Below are 19,208 nucleotides of genomic sequence, written 5' to 3' on the forward strand. Positions count from 1 at the left end.
TTAGTGTTTTATAAATCTGTTTTTCAGTGTTTGCACTATGTTAAGATAAGTTGAATGTCAACATCAACATCCTAATGCTCAATTTGAAGAGCAGCAGATTAGCTTTACCCTGTCTGCATGCCTAAATGCATTGAGTTGCTCCCATGTGATTGGCCGATTGGAAATTTCTGTTAACAAGTAGTGAAGTGGCCAATTAGAGTAAAGATGATGTAAAAAATGGAGACTAGTTATGGATTGCACACTCAAAATGAGGTAAAACAAATTGTGTTTGCCAGTTAAATAGGTGTATAACAGAATGCCCTGCAACTTTTACATTAATCAAGAAACAAATGGTTTGTCCATTTAAAAAAAAAGCGTTAGGATCAAACGGCATTAATTCATTTTGTGACCCTCACAAGGCTTCACGCCAGCATAATTGATTTCAGCTTCATTTGAACTATCCCCACTATCACCTCGCCTGCAGCAATGCAGAACAAACTGAGCAAAGGTTTGCACTAACATCATTTCACACGCATGAAACTGCCTTGACAGTCCATTGAGAGAAAATAGAGATGAGAGAAAATTAATTCCTTTATCTGCATTTTCATTCTGATTATAAAAGCAAACATTTTGCCGCCAATCGAAAGCACTCGTGAAAGTAGCAGTTCTGATGGAGCGATTGGATTCTGATGAAATGAATTTTGCTTCTCTACCTAAGTAAGAGTTTCTCAGAACTGATTTAATTTTAGTAGCACGATGATAGTATTGACATCTCCAACTTTGAGATTTTCATAATTGATTCCCGCACAATTTATACAGAAATATCAATTTAACCTCAAACTCAGGCAACAGAAAAAATAAGAAACCAAAAAATTTAACAACTACTATAATGTAAAAAAAATACATATTATTATTTCACATTGACTTCTTTTGAATGGTAATAACTCACTGATTTTGTCCAGCACATATGCCCCTTCTTGTTACAATCCACTCATTTTCACACTGCCTGTGAATTGAACTCCTGCCATGTGCCTGAAAAAAGGCATCATGGCCCGTGCAAAAAATATCACTGGCAAATTTAAGCACAATTCCAGACAAGCTGTTACAAGAACTGGAAAAAAAGAGCATCACGCTGATTGTAACAACTGTGCTCTTGTTACCTGTCAGATAAAATTTAGTTTTAATCTGCAGTTAAAAAGGCACAAGGTAGGGAAACTGATTTTATTGCTCAATTCCAAATTTATTCGCGCAAACAACAACACAGCAAAAACTCATTTAATCTGCCATATGATCAAAACGAAAAAATATTCCAGTTATTCTACTTTAAAGAATAATATGATTTGACTGCCTTGGATTATGTCTCTCTTTTTATCTCTTTGACTCAGAATGCCATTTTTATGAACATAGAAAAATGCTAAGCACTGGCATTGATTTATTGAAATATATATTCTCAATGTGATGAATACATTTGTAATTCCATCTCGTGATACTTTGTTTATTTCTCTTATTTTCACGACAAGTAACCAAAGGCAGTTAAAGTAATGTGTTTAAATAGTCAAGTATTTAACCCTATATTAAGCAAGTACTAGTAACTCATTCATTCATTTTCAAGACTGCTTATCCTTGTCAGGGTCATGTGAGTCCATCTCAGATGACTTCAGGTGAATGGCAGACTTAGACTGGTCGCCAGTCAGTCATAGGGCACACACAGAGACAGACAACTATTTGCACTCAAACCACGCCACCACCGAGTGGCAATCAAACCCAGGCAGCATATGTTTTGAGCCATGTAATCTGCAGTGGTACTCCGGTTTCCTCCCACATCTCAAAAACAAGCATAGGCTAGTTGAACGCTTTTTTTCCTAGAAAAAACACAAACAAAATAATTTTGTGAGAAGTTACCATGCCATGGCAAATTTTCTTTTTTTGATTTACAATTACAGTACTTATTTTTAACACTTCAAACTTGATAATAATGTATTAAAATCACGATACATGTCATAGCATAATGCGTGTATGTGATGGATTGTCCAATTGGTGTTTGATCTCGACATAGTGTACCCATCACCTGAAAAACATTGCTTTATGTATTTTAGGAGTGTTAGCAGTTGCATATTTGCATGGCTCGGAGAGGTTAAAGATTACATATACAGTATGTTCCATCCAGAACTAGCACATCTATTCATAAGGAAAGTGTAAATAAACCTACGCTGAACATGTACACGCCATATTTGTTTGTTGAGCCGAAGGGAACATATCTTGGTTCTCTGATTGGCTCTCAGCTCTTAAAGCCAACATTCCACAGTAACTTCCCCACTGGCCAAGTGTGGTGTCTCACTCACCTGGGCTCCCTGCACTCTGTCGAGCTGCCCACTCCAAGTTCACGCTTCCTCAGGCATCACTGATCTCATCGCGGGCTCTACGCTGGACTGAGATTTTGGCCGAAACATGTTTGTATCACTCACAACGGTTTTCTCTCTGCTTGGCTTCATTTCACTACATCCAACCTCTGGACAGGTACGTGCACTAGGAAGAAAATGATGGAAAAAAATAGTAGTCTCAAGATTATATATTTTAATCCTTGCTCAGCGAGTTGTACAGGGAAGCCTTGTGCCTGGCATCACAAACGAAAGAGAAAACTTGGAAAGAGCTTTTGGTTACAAATTAGACACAGAAAATTAGCACCAGCCTATAAATACACCAAAATTTACATAGTTGTCACTCTTTAATATGCCTTTAAGCTTCTGAGTTTAATTGCAACTGACAGAAATGACAATGTTTTTTTGGCCTACTTTTACTTGTGAATTCCAACCGTGTGCCTTTCAATATACAGTGTGTGTCTCTGTAAGGAAATCCGTACAGTATAAGATTAGTTTTTGTGCATCGGAAAAAGAGACCAAGACGGGGGCCTTTACACCGACTTTGTACCGCATACCTGCATGCCTCCTAGGCGCTGAGCTAACGTCAACCGTACATGTGAAATGTGGTAGAAAGAGGCCTTTGACAAATATGCTATAAACACCAGCCAAGTCCCTAATGACCAAAGCTTCTCCAAACCTCGCTGCTGTCCACATCAGAAATGTGTTTCCAACAAATATTGACTCTTCTTATGTAACTGTTGCAGGAAAACACATTTTTAGTTTGCCTGAAAACATGCGTGAGGTGACAGGGCAACGTGCACATGAAGAATGGGGATTAACAGTTTGAAATTTTCCAGACAAACTCCTACATTAGCACATACGTAGTCTGTAGTCAAGTAGCAATTCATTTATCATTATCTCATTTATCACATCTCTTTGCATGCACAATTGAGTGCAAATCTTCCATGGATCAAGTCCTAAAAGTCTTATAAACGATACATTTTGTTCCAGCTCTTGATTGAGCAAGTGAGGAGTGACCTAGCATACGTCAGTACGTTCAATTTTCAACTTTTATCGGTTTTGCTGAATCTTCTTATTTTCCATGATACCATCTAGTTACATAAGTTTTTCCTCGCCATCTTTGACCGAACCACACCACACCACATCTGACAACAGGGAACATTCAGTCTCCGAGTTACAGTAAGACGCTTGTGAAAGGAGACATTTCATCATGCAAATGCTTAAGTTGGACAAACATACTTTGATCCAAGTATGTTTACTTCATTATCAAACAGCACACGCCTGTACTCCGCTGACACTCAATAGTCTCGCATTTCCAACAGTTGATTTGAAGGATTTAGTCCTAACATTGACTCTGCACTTTTGGTCAGACCCACTCACTGCCTATCATGGACTATCCTGTGATATTTGTCTTTGTGCGACTGATCTTGTTTACAGATATTTTTTCACAGTTCTTGATGTATATATGTAGATATATATAGTGCATATATATAGATATATGCACTATAAATACCCTAACCATAAGCTGTGAAGGCTTTTTTTCTAAAGTGAGTGATATATGGCTAAACTTGCTGCGGTCTCATATTTGGATTCCAGGACTGTCCAAGCAGACTGGAAGTCCAAGGATCCCTGAAGCAGATCCAGAAACTTCTCTCGGCTCATGAAGCCTCTTACTTGCAAAGTATACGCAACCTAAGAAAGAAAATCAACCTACTGCAGAGTAGCACAGGGAAGCACTCTACAAGAACCATCAATAGTAAGAGAAACACTGTCTTAAAACAATACTGTTTGTGTATAATGTTCATGTTCTGATTGATCATTCCTATCAGGCACCTGCCCAAAACCTGATGTGCCCCCAAATGGCAGAAAACTGGGCAAATCGCATAGTGTGGGCCACGAGGTTCACTTTTTGTGTGAGCCAGGCTATGAGCTCGTGGGTTCAGAAAGCAGAATCTGTCAGGAAAATCTGAGCTGGAGTGGCCAGCAGTCGATATGCAAAGGTGAGAGCGACCAATATTTGTCCAAAAGCATCATGTGGGTTACAAACGATCATAGTTACCTTTCATGTCTTGGCATTTTTCAAAGTCATCGTCCCAAATGGAAATAAGGCTAGAGGTCTTCACAGACAAATACCAGTTATTAAACAGTAAACGTTGATATATTAAAGAAATAATGAACAGTAAATGGGTTAAAACAGTTTCACTGAGAAGGACGTGACAACATTGAATTCCGCTGATTTGATCTAGTCAGTTACCCCTTCTCTCATCATTATACTTTTCTAAATTCAACCGTTTAAAATACAGTGGCATCCCCCCACAAACCTCTGTCTGTATCTTTCTTCACACAGAAGTCAACGAATGTGCATCCATCCCATGCTTGAATGGTGGAACATGTTTGGATGACGTTAACCAGTTTAACTGCCTCTGCCCCAAAGGTTGGACAGGAGAAACCTGCCAAAGTCCTGTACCAACATGTATGTATAGTAGTGTTGTCACGATATCATTATTCTTGTCTTCAATTGGGTACCTGCCTAAAGTACCTTCATACTGGTACTAAAACAGAACCAGGGCAATAAATACAAATGAATTTTCTTTCTTAATTCGTAAAAATGAGACAGAAAAACACGACATAAGTTACTGTCAATTATTAGCAGAGGAACACTTCTGCCACAGTTAAATTGTACAGTTCCACCTTGAAGAAGTGTAAGTGTAAAGTCCAGCACAGATTTATGTAAATCCAGAGACAACACTTTTTAATCCAGACATTCCCTGGTCCACTAAAGGAGATTACTCTGCTCAGTGGTTCAGTTTGCCAATACAAGCCAATACTACAAGCCACAACGTCGGATTTATTGAATTTATGCCTGAAGTCCTAGGCAGTTTCCGGGTGAGTGGCTGTCTTCTGCCCAGCGCACAGCTGTGGAATACAAAGAGACTTGATCTCTGAAGCCTAGTTTTATATTGCCTTTTCCCCCTTTTTGCCATTTAAAGGTGTAATCAGTCCTTGGCTAGTGTGTGAAATCTAACACCAACTTCCAATGACCTTTTCTGACTTCCTCCTCAGTCTTTGCCACCATTACAAACACCTCGGCTGCTACATCCCCAGCCTCGGCTGCTACACTAGCAGCTGACACAGCTGGCTCCTTTGTGCGCCCATCACGGTGCAGCACCGTGCAGGGGACCACCCACTGCACCTGCGAGCCAGGATATACCATCTCCGGCAGAGACAGCACTACTTGCACCGGTATGACTAATCAGCCATGTCAAAGCTAAACCCTCAAGCAAGGTGTTTTTACATTGGATAAATGCGTTATGCGTTACAGACATTGATGAATGTGAGCTGTTTCATAACGGGCAAGCTGGGAAACTCTGTTTACACACGTGCGTGAACACCGCTGGTGGTTACCGCTGCACTTGTCCTGCTGGATATAACGTGACTCGCGATGGACGCAGCTGTAAAGGTGCATTTCTGTTGTGATTATTTTACGTCTTGTAGAATGTTGATATTTTTCACATATCGGTATGCACCAAACTTTTTGGAAAGCTGCAATTTGTTGCTCCTGGAAGAGAATATTTGGATCTGTTAGTGGTAATGGGAACTGTTTCTTCATTTTTCAAATTAAATCAAGTCATTTCCTTCCAATTGATAATACAGATTCTCTACAATCGCTTGAGCTGAAGTGTGTTCTGCTTAGGTTACCTTGTCATATCCTCACAAAATATTTATTGGTTTTTCGATTGCTTAATCTTATTCACTACTGTTGGCGGCAATAGAGGTCCAATCCATTTAACCTGGGAGTGGTTAGAAGCCATATTTTTTGATGAGTGATGGCAACAATGGCAGCCAATAGGTATTTAAAGAAAAAGTTAATCCATCAGAAAGCTATGGCTGCATATTCAGAAAGGTAAACAGTAATGAAACAAAGCATAGGGGTGGGTGTGCTGTCTTTTATTTAACACAATTAATGGCTTACTTACTAGTGATGTCAACTGACCCCTTGCCACCGAAAAGAACTTGTAACCTTAACGTGAAAGGGTCAAAAAGGTAACAGCCTCTTTTCCTGAGTGCATCTCGCAGCGCGCCACGTCCATTTGTTCACTCCTCTAAATTGATTCCTCGCACAAGAGGTGATGAATGATACATTTGTGCCCGCTGTGTGGCTCCTGCCTCTTTGCAGACATCGATGAGTGCGCCAGCAGACAAAACAACTGCACTAGGGAACAAACGTGCATCAACACATATGGCGGTTTCCAGTGTGTTCGTGTCGACTGTCCGAAAAACCCTCACGCTTCTTATGTCAAAACATCACCAATGTAAGTGAGATTGTGAGTGGGGATGATTGTCTATCTTGGTGCGCCCTATGGCTGACTGACGACCAGTCCTAGTGTGTAGTCTGCCTTTCGCCCAAAGTCAGCTGGGATAGGCTCCGGCAACCATTACGAGGATACACGGTACAGAAAATGAATCAATGAATGTTCGACATTAAATGCAAATCTTTTGTAGCTTAAGTGGAATTCAATAGTACTGTACATGATTATTTACTATGGTGCATTTAAAAAGTAGCTCATGTAAATCAGTCAATCTTTTGCGAAACACTATTGTGAGGTACGTACCACTGATATTATTTGGACCACATTCTGAGGACCGCTTTCCTACAACTTTAAAATTATTGGCGATACAATACAAAAAACTGTGTATTTTTTTTAATCCTTGAAGATAAAGTTTCTACTTTTACTGAAGCTGTCAACTAAAACTGCAATAAAATACCATGTAAAACTATCTCTCCGACAACAACAAAAATTGGATACAGCTCTCGCATTGTTTCAATTTCAGCTTTGCCATGTCACTAACGCTTGTGATCCTTTCTTTCAAGGCGCTGTGAGCGTAATCCCTGCCCCGTGGATAACAAGCTTTGTTCTCAGGCTCCAAATTCCTACTCCTACCACTACCTGGCAGTTGTATCCAACCTGTCGGCTCCCCGTGTCATGTTTCGGGTTTCGGCGTTGCGTCCAATAGGCGACGCGCTTCGCTTCTCCCTTCTGGGTGGAAGGCAAGCTCGACGTCACTTCACCGTCCAGCGTTCGGATCGCCTGACAGGTCAGCTGATGCTGAGCAGCCCTGTGCAAGGCCCCGCCACTCTGGAAGCTGAAGTAGAGATGAGTGAGCTGGAAAGACGGGTTCAGCTTGGCAGGTACATCACCAAAGTCACCATGTTTGTTTCCCCGTATGAGTTCTGAAACAAAGACGGATGGGGAGGAGCATATGCAGTACTTGCACCAATAAATTGTAGCTTTATGGGTTTATGGGTTAAACAGAAAACTGCATTTAATGTAGTGATCATTATAGCTGTTCTTGCACTGCTGGATGTAATAGAGGGCTTTATCATGAAATAATAATACATTGTTACAGAAATGATAATGTAATGCAATCTTTTTATGGATTCAGTGAAAAATATTCATTGTGTATTTATGTCTATCCCATAATAATTAGCACATGGGTTGCCATTGACGGCGATAGATGTCCAGTGTATTTGAACTAGGACCAGCCCTCTTAGTTCAAATGCATGGGGCATCTATCCCTATCAATGGCACTGAAACATTCTGTTCATCAGAACTGTTTTGTTTATTTAATTATTTTTTTTATTTTTTTGTTAAAACAGCTATACGTAAAATATTATGTATTATGTTCAGTAAAAAAAATCTGTCACCAGACACATCTTTTACCCAAGTAATAGAAACTTCAAACTGATCAATTTTTTTTTGTTCTAATAACCATTATTTTCATATACAATAAACCTATAAAAAAGTTTTTGTTCCTGCACCAGCCCAAAACATTGCTAGCTAAGTGCAATTAAATGGGATCAGATTTCCAACAACTGCAGTATGTCAGTCAATTTTGAGCGTGAATTGAAATGAGATTATTATTTTTTAGTATTCAATTTCCGTGACATTTTTGTTTGTTGGTGTGAGTTTTTCAAATGTAAAATGGTTACCTTGACATAAAAGTGTTAACTAATGAAAGCACTTGTCCTAAATTTTCTTGTATGCAATAACATGTGAGCCTTTTTCAACTTGCTAGTTTACAAAATGGATGAATACAAAAAAACTAAATTGCGTGAACAAATATTGTGTTGATTTTTATGTTGGAAAAGAATGTATAATATTCACGCAGGTCCTTTGTATATTTGGTTTTGGTGGAACTGAGAAGTGTGTGTGGGCTGTCGCAACACTTTCTGTGCCGAAAGAGCCCACAGTGCAGGGCTGTTCTCCAAACACACAACCAAATACAGACTCCTCAAAGAGCCACTATGCTCTAACAGTGCATGAATAAACGTATTGCTCAAATTTGCCAAAATAACCTTCATGGTTCCGTTCATGTAAAACAGGGTATGTTTGTGTCTTGGAAAACATATACTGTAAGTATCCTCATGAATGGTTTGTGAATGTTGTGTAATAATTCAATCAAGAACTGTCAAGGACAAGTACTGTAAGGTATGTAGTAGTTAGTGAGGGAATGTTGCCACCAAACAAGATGTGTTCAGGTGCTGATGGTGCCCCGTGCTGTGACTGACTCTGACTCATGACAACACTGGTGAACGGAGGGTTAGTCATCCTTAGAAAAGCTATGAAAAGAGGCAGATGGAGAGTGATGGCTCAAAAGAAAACCTCTTATAGATGAGCAGTCACAATAATTCTTCACCACTTGCGAAATAGTGACTGAATTAAACGTTTGATTTACATTGAAAATAATTCTCTCACTCTCCTTCCCCTTCGCTAATTTTGCGACCTGGGCGGATAACCTTCTCGGTGGATTCCAATCACAACTCACCGATTGCAGTTGAAAGGCAAGTGTGACCTCCCTTTTGCTCCCGTGTGATTCATTCATGGAAGAAAAAAAAACAGTGCTTACAAAACAGACTCAGAAAGGCTGGCAACAGAACCATAAAAACACTTCATTTCTCTTGTGGAATCACAATATAATACTTGGGATAATATTTAGCTCTATTTATCAAAAAGGTTCCCGGCGTGTTGTTTAGACACCTGGCAGTATAATTTTGAAGAAAAAAAGTGGGCTCTCGTGCACCCCCAAACAGATAGCGCCCCGGGCGGTCGCTCACTTTGCCTATGGCAAAAACAGTGCCTGCCAATCTTTAGCGATTGGCCTGGTGTCCTTTCCCATTTATTTGCAAATATTTGCTTACTGCTTCTTAACAAGATACTAATAGTCTCCCTCAAGCGCTCATACACCGGCCTGTTTGTCTTCTCCAGCCTTTTGGTTATTTGTTTAAACCTTAAAAAATATGATTTGCCTTTGAAAAGTATGGCTGCACTGTATTCATGCAAGGGAAGATGCCTACTGCACAGCAAACCCATTCCTGTGCACAATTCCTTTAACCTTTTATAGCATATTCATTTTACTTATTGGCTGCCATTGCCAGGGCTAGATGTCCAATCCATTTCGAGTGGGAGGGGCCGGCGGTATAATGTTGCTAGCAGGTCTCCCAGTCAAAATAGATTAAACATCCCAGACAGTCCCAGTTTAAATCGATTTGATGTCTGCCGTTGTGAATGGCAGGCAACGACTTAATTAATTAATTTATAGCTTCTTTGCTTTTTCAAATACGAAGAAACACCGCCACCTTCTGTTCGGATTCATAAGGGCACACACTCAAAGTATTTTCATTGTAGTTCAACCGACGACTCGAAAATTAATATTGTTAAAAACAGTTACCAAACTCAAAATTGAATAATGACAAGATTCAGTCATTTAATGGTGTTTCTTTAAAAAAAATGGACTAATTTGACAAAACATCTTACATGGGTAGGCGTGGTACAGAATTTATTCTTTACTGTACCAAGGACTTTAAAACGGACACAATATAAAGGCGAACTGCATTAAAGTCCGGTTTTCAAACAATTACGTAAAGAACAGTAAAACAAATTTGCGGAAATTTGGCTGTTGTGAAGTCGCAAGTGTTTATTTTTTTTTCCGATGGTGCTTAATCTGTATGTTTTTGTTTTTAAAAGTGCGTAATGTGCAGGCTGCTCACCACCGACTCAATTATGAAGCTATTAAAAAATGAAAATGAAATAAAAGACAATAGCCAACTTTCCTGGCTCCTCCCAATGACTTCCCCCACACTTCCATTTTCCCAAGGAAAAGGCTTATAGTATCCTTTTTTTACCGTTATTATCTTGAGCAACATCCAAGTAAGTAACCTTTAAAGGATCATCTTAACTAAACGAAATGATCGCGTGATTATCAACACTGCACGTTGTACGACATCCATTAGAACATTTTGTCAAACTTCTCGGAAACTCTCAGGTTTCTCTTGTTTTTGTTCCGATTGCTGCAAAGTAGCCGTGAATGTTAGCTTAGCTTTTTAATAAACACGACGAGCGCGTGAACTACAAGATCTCGAATGGCGACAAAAGAGGGGAAAATGTCGACTTTATGTAACTCATTTCCACTAGTTGAGTCGACTGGTGAAGTTAGCTACTCGTGGAATTCTATGGATAATGCCGTAGGCTTTGAAATATCGGCATTGTAGACATTTTCGCTGCCAACCTATCCCCGGTTCAAATAGGTTGGACATCTATCGCCGTCAATTGCAATGACACATGATCATTCATAGCTAGCCTTCCCAGTTCCTGTAAATTTGACGTCTATGGCCGTCATTGTCAGCCCATGACCACATGTCACTAAGTAGGTTAGTAGCTATTTTTTTCCAAAGTACTATCATTACATGCAAAATAAACTCTTTATGATGGAAATAGGCCACCTAAATCTTGATATGTTAAAAAATCGGATTCAGTACTGCATTTTTTTTAACTGCAACTGCTTCCATCATGATTTGATTCCTTGAAATTGGTTACGGAAATTTTGCATTATCACATTTTTATACACGTTGGCTATTAGAAGCCATTTATAACAGTTTGACTTTAATATGAATCTGATAACCTCTTTATTTCCTTTTTTTATTATGGTTTTAACTTTGTGTTCTTACAGCCGGATGCTCCGTGATGGCCTCCAAGATGATCCAGTCATAGTTGTGACATTGTAGCAAAAATGTCTCCCAAAGTTCCAGGTGGCCAAGGCAAAGGGGAATATTCATCAGTCCAGGTTGCGGTGCGAGTGCGCCCGTTGCTTCCTAAAGAACTTCTCCACTGTCACGAGAGCTGCATCACGGTAGACCCAGAACTCCAGCGGGTTACCCTTGGACACGACAGGCATTTCCTATGCGACTTCCTTTTCGAAGAAACCTGCTGCCAAGAGGAGGTTTATTCTGCATCAGTCCAGTCTCTTATTGATGCCTTCTTTCAAGGTTTCAATGCAACGGTCTTTGCTTATGGACAGACAGGTTCAGGCAAGACGTATACCATTGGAGAAGCTAATATATGTAAGTTGTACATGTTGATGCGTGCATGTTTTATTTATACAAAGGAAAGAAAAAACAGATAACATTGTGTAACTAATTTGATTTATAACATGCAAATCATTTTCAGTAATTATAGCTTGTTGGATTTAATAATATGCATTTGGCTACATATTTGAGATTCACAACAACTATATTAAAAGTTTTTTGTTTTTTTATTAATTGTGATATTGTGATGACTTTAGTTGCATCTAACGTGTCCTATTAAATGAGAATCCATTGTCTACGGTTAAGGCGAAAATTTGACCAAGCGAATATATTGATATTTCTAAAACATTCTTTCAAAATGGTAATTGCACAAGGTATTGAAAACTTAACTTCTTGTTGCAATGAGTATTACATAACTTCATATCACAATATACCAACATACCGATGACAAGTAGTATGTCCCTTTTTCTGCATGCAGGTAAAACTATTAATACATGGCATCACAAAATGAATTTAACAGTTTGTTTAGCTCTGAACTTCTACTCTCTCTTGGCCTGATTTTTTGTTTAGCGTCATTTCGTGATGAAGAGCAAGGCATCATTCCAAGGGCTGTCGCGGATGTCTTCAAGCTTCTGGATGAAAACGACCTCTCAGATTTCTCGGTCCGAGTTTCCTATTTGGAAGTTTACAAAGAGGAATTCAAGGACTTGTTGGAGGTGGAAACTGCAAGCAAGGACATTCACATTCGGGAGGATAAGGGAACCATTGGTATGGCATTTTCTGTCTTTTGCGGCTTGTTTATACATTGTGAATTTCTCGTGTATGACTCCTGTATTTGTTGTCATGTTTTTTTTGTAGTCCTGTGCGGTGTAAAAGAATGTGTAGTAGAAGGTCTTGATGAGGTTTTGAGTTTACTGGAATCAGGAAACACAGCCAGACACACCGGTGCAACCCAAATGAATCCAAACTCCAGCCGTTCCCACACCATTTTCACCTTATACATGGATCAACGACGGGGGAGTTTGCGTCTCTACGGGAGCGGCTCAGGTGGCGGTCCCCAAATGTTGTCTTCCAAGTTCCATTTTGTGGACTTGGCCGGCTCAGAGCGCATATTGAAAACGGGCAACACTGGCGAACGACTTAAGGAGAGCATACAGATTAACAGTGGTCTACTTGCCCTTGGAAACGTTATCGGAGCCCTCGGGGACCCCAAAAGGAAAGGCTCTCACATACCATACAGAGATTCAAAGATTACAAGGTGATTGTTATATTATTGTTATCTTTATGGTCTATCAATATGACATCTACAATTTGGTTTCATTTCTTTTTTTCATCACTGTTTTCACACAGGATCCTAAAAGACTCTTTGGGAGGAAATTCAAAAACCCTGATGATCGCCTGCATCAGCCCATCTTCGTCAGACTTTGACGAAAGCCTGAATACACTGAACTACGCCACAAGGGCCCGCAATATTCAGAATCGGGCCACAGTCAACTGCAAGCGGGAACCGGACAGGATAGAGGGACTGGAACAACAAATCAAGGCCCTCCGAAGAGCCCTGGAAAACCGCCATCGTTCCGAGACCCGCATCATTTCTCACGCCGATCCCAACAGGAGGCCGCGACTTGGCGAAGGAGAGATTAGCAGGCTCCAAGTTCAGGGGGCCCACTACCGAACCTGCACCGACACCGCTTACAGGTTATTATTACTTTCCTGTTACATTGCTTTTTCACTTTTCTTGGTTATGATGGGCAATTCCAGAATTGGACCTCAAAATTCTTTAAAAATTAACCTTCACTTTTTACTGTCATTCAAAGAATCTTTTCATAGGTTTTTTTTTTTTTTTTCAATATTTTTATTTTTTAAGAGTTGAACTCTGAAGAAGTAAATTGAATCTGAACTGCATATTTTAGTGTTTTGCATGGGAATTATTTAGAATTTGAAGGCCTGGACTTCAAATGACCCCCAATACTAGAATTCCCTTTTTAACACTTGATTAGATTGCTACGTGAGCTCCAGAATGAAGGAGTTTTGACATCAGAACAGAGTCTGAGAGTAAAGGAGTGGCTCTGCTCTGTGGAGGAGGAACGGAGTCGACTGACAACCGCATCTGGACCAGACAGCGGTATTGACAACGGTTCTACAGAGGAAAGTGTCGCTTTACGGAGGGAGAGGCCTTCTGTTAATAACCAGGTGGGTCTCTTGGACTGATTTTTTTGGACAACCATTGATGTTTTCAACCAGCCCCATCATTAGCGGTGAGTGGGGCTAGTTCCTTTTTTTTTATTCTCTGTTCATGTTATGTGAATGCAGGATTCAGATTCTTCAGAGGAAAGATGGGGCTATGAGCATGACAGTGTGAAAGATGGCGAGAAGAATGAGACGGTAGCAAAGCTTCAATCGCAAGTCCAGCGTCTGGAGAGGGAGAATACAGACTTTCTGGCAGCTCTGGAAGACGCCATGGAGCAATACAAGTTGCAGGTCTCAATTTTCCCCTTTCATGAGCATGGTGGTGTGTAGTTGTGGTTTAGATTAACATTGTCAAGACAGATGTACAGTGATTTGATTAAAAAGAATTTTCTTAAATGCAGAGTTTTTTCAGTTTTTGTTTTTCTTGTGACTTGTATGACAACTTAGTTTGTTGTCTCTTTCAGAGTGATAAGCTGCAGGAGCAACAGGATCTAATTGCAGATTTGCAGTGTCTGCTAGCCGGTCCAAATGTGCGTAGCTTGGGGCTTAATTTGTACTCACGGCCGCACACCGCCCCCATTAGCTCTATGCAACTCAACCAAAATGGAAGTTCGCAGGTAACGAACCATTGTCCTGGGCTGAGAGTTTGAGACCCCTGTTAAAGATTGGAGGTGTAACTAACAAGAGGTCTTTTACAAAGGTAATTTAAATAGTGTCTTTGTCGCGACAGGGTGATGATCAAGATTTCTCTCTCTGTGAAGACCGGTTGACCTCAGGTGGAGCAGAAATTTTGGGGATCAAAGACGAGGGCGCTCAGTATAACCATTACAGAGTGACACAAAGGTTTGTAAAGAGTTTACAACATTGCAGGAAGCTCATACCATTCATGACCTAACTGTGTTGCCATATTTGCATGATTTATTTTTCTCATATAAAACATATTTAATGACAGGCTGGTGAACCAAACCTGTTCCAAGAAAGACATGGTCTTAGGTGGACGAACAATGGGTGGAAGAGGGTCTCATCCAGTTGATCCTGAGCAACATCCACTTTTAAGCAGAAAAGCATGTAAGTGTAATAAATAATCTAGTGTAAGGCAGGTCACATCAACACCAAGCAGATTGCTTTATAGAAGTTCAAATTCATCCCTGGTACGATTTTCAGCCAACTCCAGTATGGGTGAGGCATCTCTACGCGATGCTCTAAGAGGCTTCGAAGGAGTTTCAGAGGCGGATCTTCTTCAGGCCCAGCAGAAGATAAGAGAGTTGTCAGTAACTATCCGCATGAAAGAAGAACTCATCAAGGAGCTAGTCAAAACAGGTTTGCATTTAACAGAATGGTCTCTACAGATTTGAAGTGTGCTTTACGCGGCTGCCTTTTCCAGGCAAGGATGCTCAGTCCCTAAACAAGCAGTACAGTCACAAGATCACAGCTCTGGAAAGTGAGGCGGCGCAGGCGCGGCAGGAGCTGCACGAAGCTCAAAGGCAACTTCAGGAGCTGGAGAGACAGGAGAGAGGCATTAGCGCTTCAGACAAGACTAGAGCACAGGAATGTCGACGAAAGATTGCGGCCGCTCAGAGCAAAGTTCAGGTTTGTCCAAAGAGACGATGTGTCGTTGTCGTTTTAATATTTTACTAGCATTTGAACATATGTCTTTGAACTTCAAGGTGCTTAGTCAACGCCAGAGGGATACGGCCCATCTCGCTAATTTGCCCGCGCAAAGTGAGCGTCGGGTGCTCGAGCTGGAACGCAGTGTTCAGTCGATGAGGCAACAGCAGGAACTTCTGCAGAAGCGACTACGGGAGGAAAGTCAGCAGAAACGTCGTCTAGAGACGGAGATGCAACGCAGAACTCACAGAGTCAAGGTCATTGTTTGTGCCTTTTTTGTTGTTGTTGTTGTTGATTATTACAGAAATGAGGTATTCAGACCACGTTTTTATTTTATTAGGAACTTGAGATAAAAAATGAGCAACAGCAAAAAATTCTAAAGATCAAGACTGAGGAGATAGCCGCCTTCCAGAGGCAGAGACGTAGTGGCAGCAACGGCTCTGTCATCTCGCTTGAGGAGCAACAGGTATTGCGGACTGGCCATCTTGTGGTTTCAAATCCACACTGGCTCATGACGTCAATCTTGTTTGAGCAGAAGATAGAGGAGCAGAAGCGCTGGCTGGATGAGGAAATGGAGCGTGTGCTGGACCAAAGACGAGGGCTGGAGGATCTGGAAGGCGAACTCACTAAACGAGAGGAAATCCTGGCCAAGAAAGAAGCCCTGTTACAAGAGCGCAGTGGCCTTGAAACCAAGAGGCTCCGGTCCAGTCAGGTATTTCTGTAGCCTGTGAGTTGATATGGAAAAACTCTGACTTTTTGACAGGGTTTGTTTAACTCCCCAGGCACTGAGCAAAGATCTGGTGACTCTCACGGGGCGCATCGAGACACTGGAGCAGGAACTGAGCGAAAGGAATGGCCTCCTGCGCAGCGGCAGCGCTCAGGACTCCCAACAAATCCGACAAGAGATCTCTAACCTACGTCAAGAGAAAGATTCCTTGCTTAAACAGAGAGAGGAGCTGGACGACAAACTGCGCCAGGGAAACCTGCTCTCGCCAGAGGTCAGACTGCAGAACCGACGTTTTGCACGAGGATTAAATCTCAAGCTTTTCTTCGTGTTTGAAAGCAGGAGGAGCGAACCCTCTTTCAGCTGGATGAGGCCATTGAAGCTCTGGATGCAGCCATCGAGTACAAGAATGAAGCAATCACCCAGCGACAGAGACAGCTCAGGGCGTCTGCTAGCATGTTGTCCCAATGGGAGATGAATCTCATGGCCAAACTCAGCTACTTGTCGGCCTCTGAAACAAGAGCTCTGCTGTGCAAGTATTTTGACAAGGTTTGTTTGTTGGGGCCAAATTTGCCTACGCGTGGTTGGAACATTCTCACTGGGAGAGTTTTTGAATGCAAGAGCCTGATTTATTTTTTCGGAAAAGAATGTGCTATCAAGTATCCCTTCTTGTATGGAGCAGGTTAAGAACACACTCCAGGAGAAGGATGCCCATAGCTATCCCATAACAAATAGCAGTCTTAGTGTTGTAGTTTTAGAAGTAAGCAGTATCTTATGAACTACACAAGGGGTTATGGGGGGCTGCATCCTTGTGAGGGAGGATAAGCGGTACGGAAGAGGAATTAATTTTAAACTTTTGATTTCGCACCGCACTCCAACTATTACCCTTTTCTGATGCACTATTCCTGCAGGTGGTGTCTCTGCGCGAGGAAGAGCGGAAGCTGCAACTGGCGCTGGCCGAGCTGGAAATGCAACTGGACGAGCAGCAGCGGCTTGTTCAGTGGCTGGAGAATGCGCTTGACCGCGCGCAGCTCGACACGGACCGGAGGCTCACGCAACAGCAGAAGGAGCACGAGAGGAGTGTCCAGCTCTTGCTGAAGCAGTGTCGAGGTGTGCGTCCGTCTGATGTGGAAATGAAGACACATTCTAGCTTCGCAAACCTGTTTTCTGTGCAGAGCAAATGGACGAGGGCCTGGCAGGGAGGCAGCGGCAGTTTGAGGCGTGGATCCACGGCCTCAGTAAGGAGCTCAACCACTATAAGGCGGCAAATCTGGAACTGAGCAACAAACTAAGGGAGCTCTGTGGCTCGGTCAGCCAACCAAAAGAGCAGGTCAAAGGTACGTGTCACCCGTGAGCTTCGTCCTTAAACAACGGGAAAGTTTTGTTCAAACCGTTCTCTTGTTGTGTTTAGCCCTGCCTTGTAATGGCAAAGCACTAGGTGTCGCCACCATGGACAGTCACGGGGGTAGGGGGACGCCAGTAAGTGAAAAATCTCCCAAATCCAGAGAGGAAATGCGAGAGCTGGTCAACGCCCCTCTGCCGTCCATTTGGAGGCGCTCTTCTCTCCCCACCGAGGAGCCGGCCGTCATGGAGGAGCTGTGGCTTCGGACGGGCTCCGACGGTCCCGTCAACCGAGTGGTCCAGAGCGGACCGAGCACGTCCAGCCTTCCGACGTCACTGCCGGCCATGCGGTCTCGGAGGGAGTCCCGCCGCAGCAGCCTCAACGTCGGACCGATCAATTCGAACAATACTTTGATAGACTTGAGGAAAAATCTTGCCTGAGGAAAAAAAAACAGAAACAAGTGTTTGTTTTAGTAATTATTATAGCTTTGATATTTTTCTCGGTATTTTTATATATTTGTATTTAATTTTGTAATGGACTGATTTTTATACAAAGCACTTTGACTATGCTAGTTTCTGCGTCTCATAAAATGCCTTATAAAAGTTAGTTGATACAAAATGAGCTTATTTATCATTTGGTTTAAAGGTTGACAGCAGTGGTGGCAAAACTAGCAACATAGGTACAGAAAACAGTTTTGTGAAGCTAGAATGTGTCTATGTTGGTTTTTTTGGAAAAAAAAAGACAGGAACAGGAAGTCTTTTTTTTGTTAGAAAAAACGACATAGGTACCTATGTCGTTTTCTTTTAAAAAAGACAGGAATATGTCTTTTTTTAAATAGAAAACGACATAGGTACCGAAGTCGTTTATTTTAATAGAAAAAAAAAACGACTTAGGTACCTATGTCGTTTTTTATTTTTTTAAAAAAGAGTCGTTTTTTTTCTATTTAAAAAAAAATGACATACAGTTGTGGTCAAAAGTTTACATACACTTGTGAAGAACATAATGTCATGGCTCTCTTTAGTTTCCAGTTAGGGAGAAAAGGAGAAAAGGTGAGGCCTTTAACCCAAGTACGCCATGCCTACCGTCAAGAACGGTGGAGGTAGTAGTATTATGCTGTGGGGCTGTTTTGCTACCCAATGGAACCGGTGCTTTACAGAGAGTAAATGGGATAATGAAGAAGGAGGATTACCTTCAAATTCTTCAATATAACCTAAAGTCACCAGCCCGAAGATTGGGTCTTGGGCGCAGTAGGGTGTTCCAACAGGACAATGACCCCAAACACACATCAAAAGTGGTAATGGAATGGCTAAATCAGGCTAGAATTAAGGTTTTCCAATGGCCTTCCCAAAGTCCTGACTTAAACCCCATTGAGAACTTGTGGAAAATGCTGAAGAAACAAGTCCATGTCAGAAAGCCATCAAATTTAACTGAACTGCACCAATTCTGTCAAGAGGAGTGGTCAAAGATTCAACCAGAAGCTTGTGGATGGCTACCAAAAGCGCCTAATTGAAGTGAAAATGGCCAGTGCTATTACGTACTGTTTTATAGCATCAAGGCCACAAAACTCACGACTAATCTACGTCATCTTCAAAACATAGAGGACAAACCACCTTGGAGTGC

At 41.5% G+C, this 19,208-nt stretch overlaps 2 protein-coding genes across 3 annotated transcripts; both read left to right on the forward strand.

The window, feature by feature from the left end:
* Positions 1-2,293: 2,293 nt before the first annotated feature.
* LOC144065729 (fibulin-7) lies at positions 2,294-8,717 on the forward strand. The gene is made up of 8 exons (XM_077588766.1): positions 2,294-2,496; positions 3,957-4,116; positions 4,190-4,360; positions 4,708-4,833; positions 5,424-5,603; positions 5,683-5,820; positions 6,538-6,673; positions 7,234-8,717. Exons 1-8 carry the CDS (start codon positions 2,428-2,430, stop codon positions 7,595-7,597), a joined length of 1,344 nt encoding a protein of 447 aa, XP_077444892.1. The 5' UTR covers positions 2,294-2,427; the 3' UTR covers positions 7,598-8,717.
* A 1,683-nt stretch (positions 8,718-10,400) lies between these two features.
* Positions 10,401-18,206, forward strand: kif7 (kinesin family member 7). 2 transcript variants are annotated; one of them, XM_077594825.1, is made up of 20 exons: positions 10,401-10,570; positions 11,370-11,760; positions 12,295-12,492; positions 12,583-12,982; positions 13,075-13,422; positions 13,725-13,917; positions 14,038-14,205; positions 14,379-14,531; positions 14,645-14,757; positions 14,867-14,982; positions 15,079-15,234; positions 15,299-15,504; positions 15,582-15,779; positions 15,863-15,988; positions 16,058-16,234; positions 16,305-16,520; positions 16,586-16,795; positions 17,158-17,356; positions 17,422-17,583; positions 17,658-18,206. In XM_077594825.1, the coding sequence occupies exons 2-20, from the start codon at positions 11,430-11,432 to the stop codon at positions 18,026-18,028; spliced, it is 4,041 nt and encodes a 1,346-aa protein (XP_077450951.1). In that variant the 5' UTR covers positions 10,401-10,570; positions 11,370-11,429; the 3' UTR covers positions 18,029-18,206. The 2 variants fall into 2 exon arrangements, with proteins under 2 accessions (XP_077450951.1, XP_077450952.1); XM_077594826.1 differs by having other exon boundaries at positions 10,402-10,570; positions 16,589-16,795.
* Positions 18,207-19,208: the final 1,002 nt, after the last annotated feature.

The sequence above is a fragment of the Stigmatopora argus genome, chromosome 2, assembly GCF_051989625.1.
Source record: "Stigmatopora argus isolate UIUO_Sarg chromosome 2, RoL_Sarg_1.0, whole genome shotgun sequence".
Classification (NCBI taxonomy): domain Eukaryota; kingdom Metazoa; phylum Chordata; class Actinopteri; order Syngnathiformes; family Syngnathidae; genus Stigmatopora; species Stigmatopora argus.

Coding starts and splice junctions, on each gene's coding strand:
- LOC144065729 (XM_077588766.1), top strand. CDS start 2,428: ATGTTTGTATCACTCACAACGGTTTTCTCTCTGCTTGGCTTCATTTCA. Junction 4,117..4,189: donor CTCTACAAGAACCATCAATA/GTAAGAGAAACA, acceptor CATTCCTATCAG/GCACCTGCCCAAAACCTGAT. Junction 4,361..4,707: donor CCAGCAGTCGATATGCAAAG/GTGAGAGCGACC, acceptor TTCTTCACACAG/AAGTCAACGAATGTGCATCC.
- kif7 (XM_077594825.1), top strand. CDS start 11,430: ATGTCTCCCAAAGTTCCAGGTGGCCAAGGCAAAGGGGAATATTCATCA. Junction 11,761..12,294: donor CATTGGAGAAGCTAATATAT/GTAAGTTGTACA, acceptor TTTTTTGTTTAG/CGTCATTTCGTGATGAAGAG. Junction 16,235..16,304: donor AGAGGCTCCGGTCCAGTCAG/GTATTTCTGTAG, acceptor TTAACTCCCCAG/GCACTGAGCAAAGATCTGGT.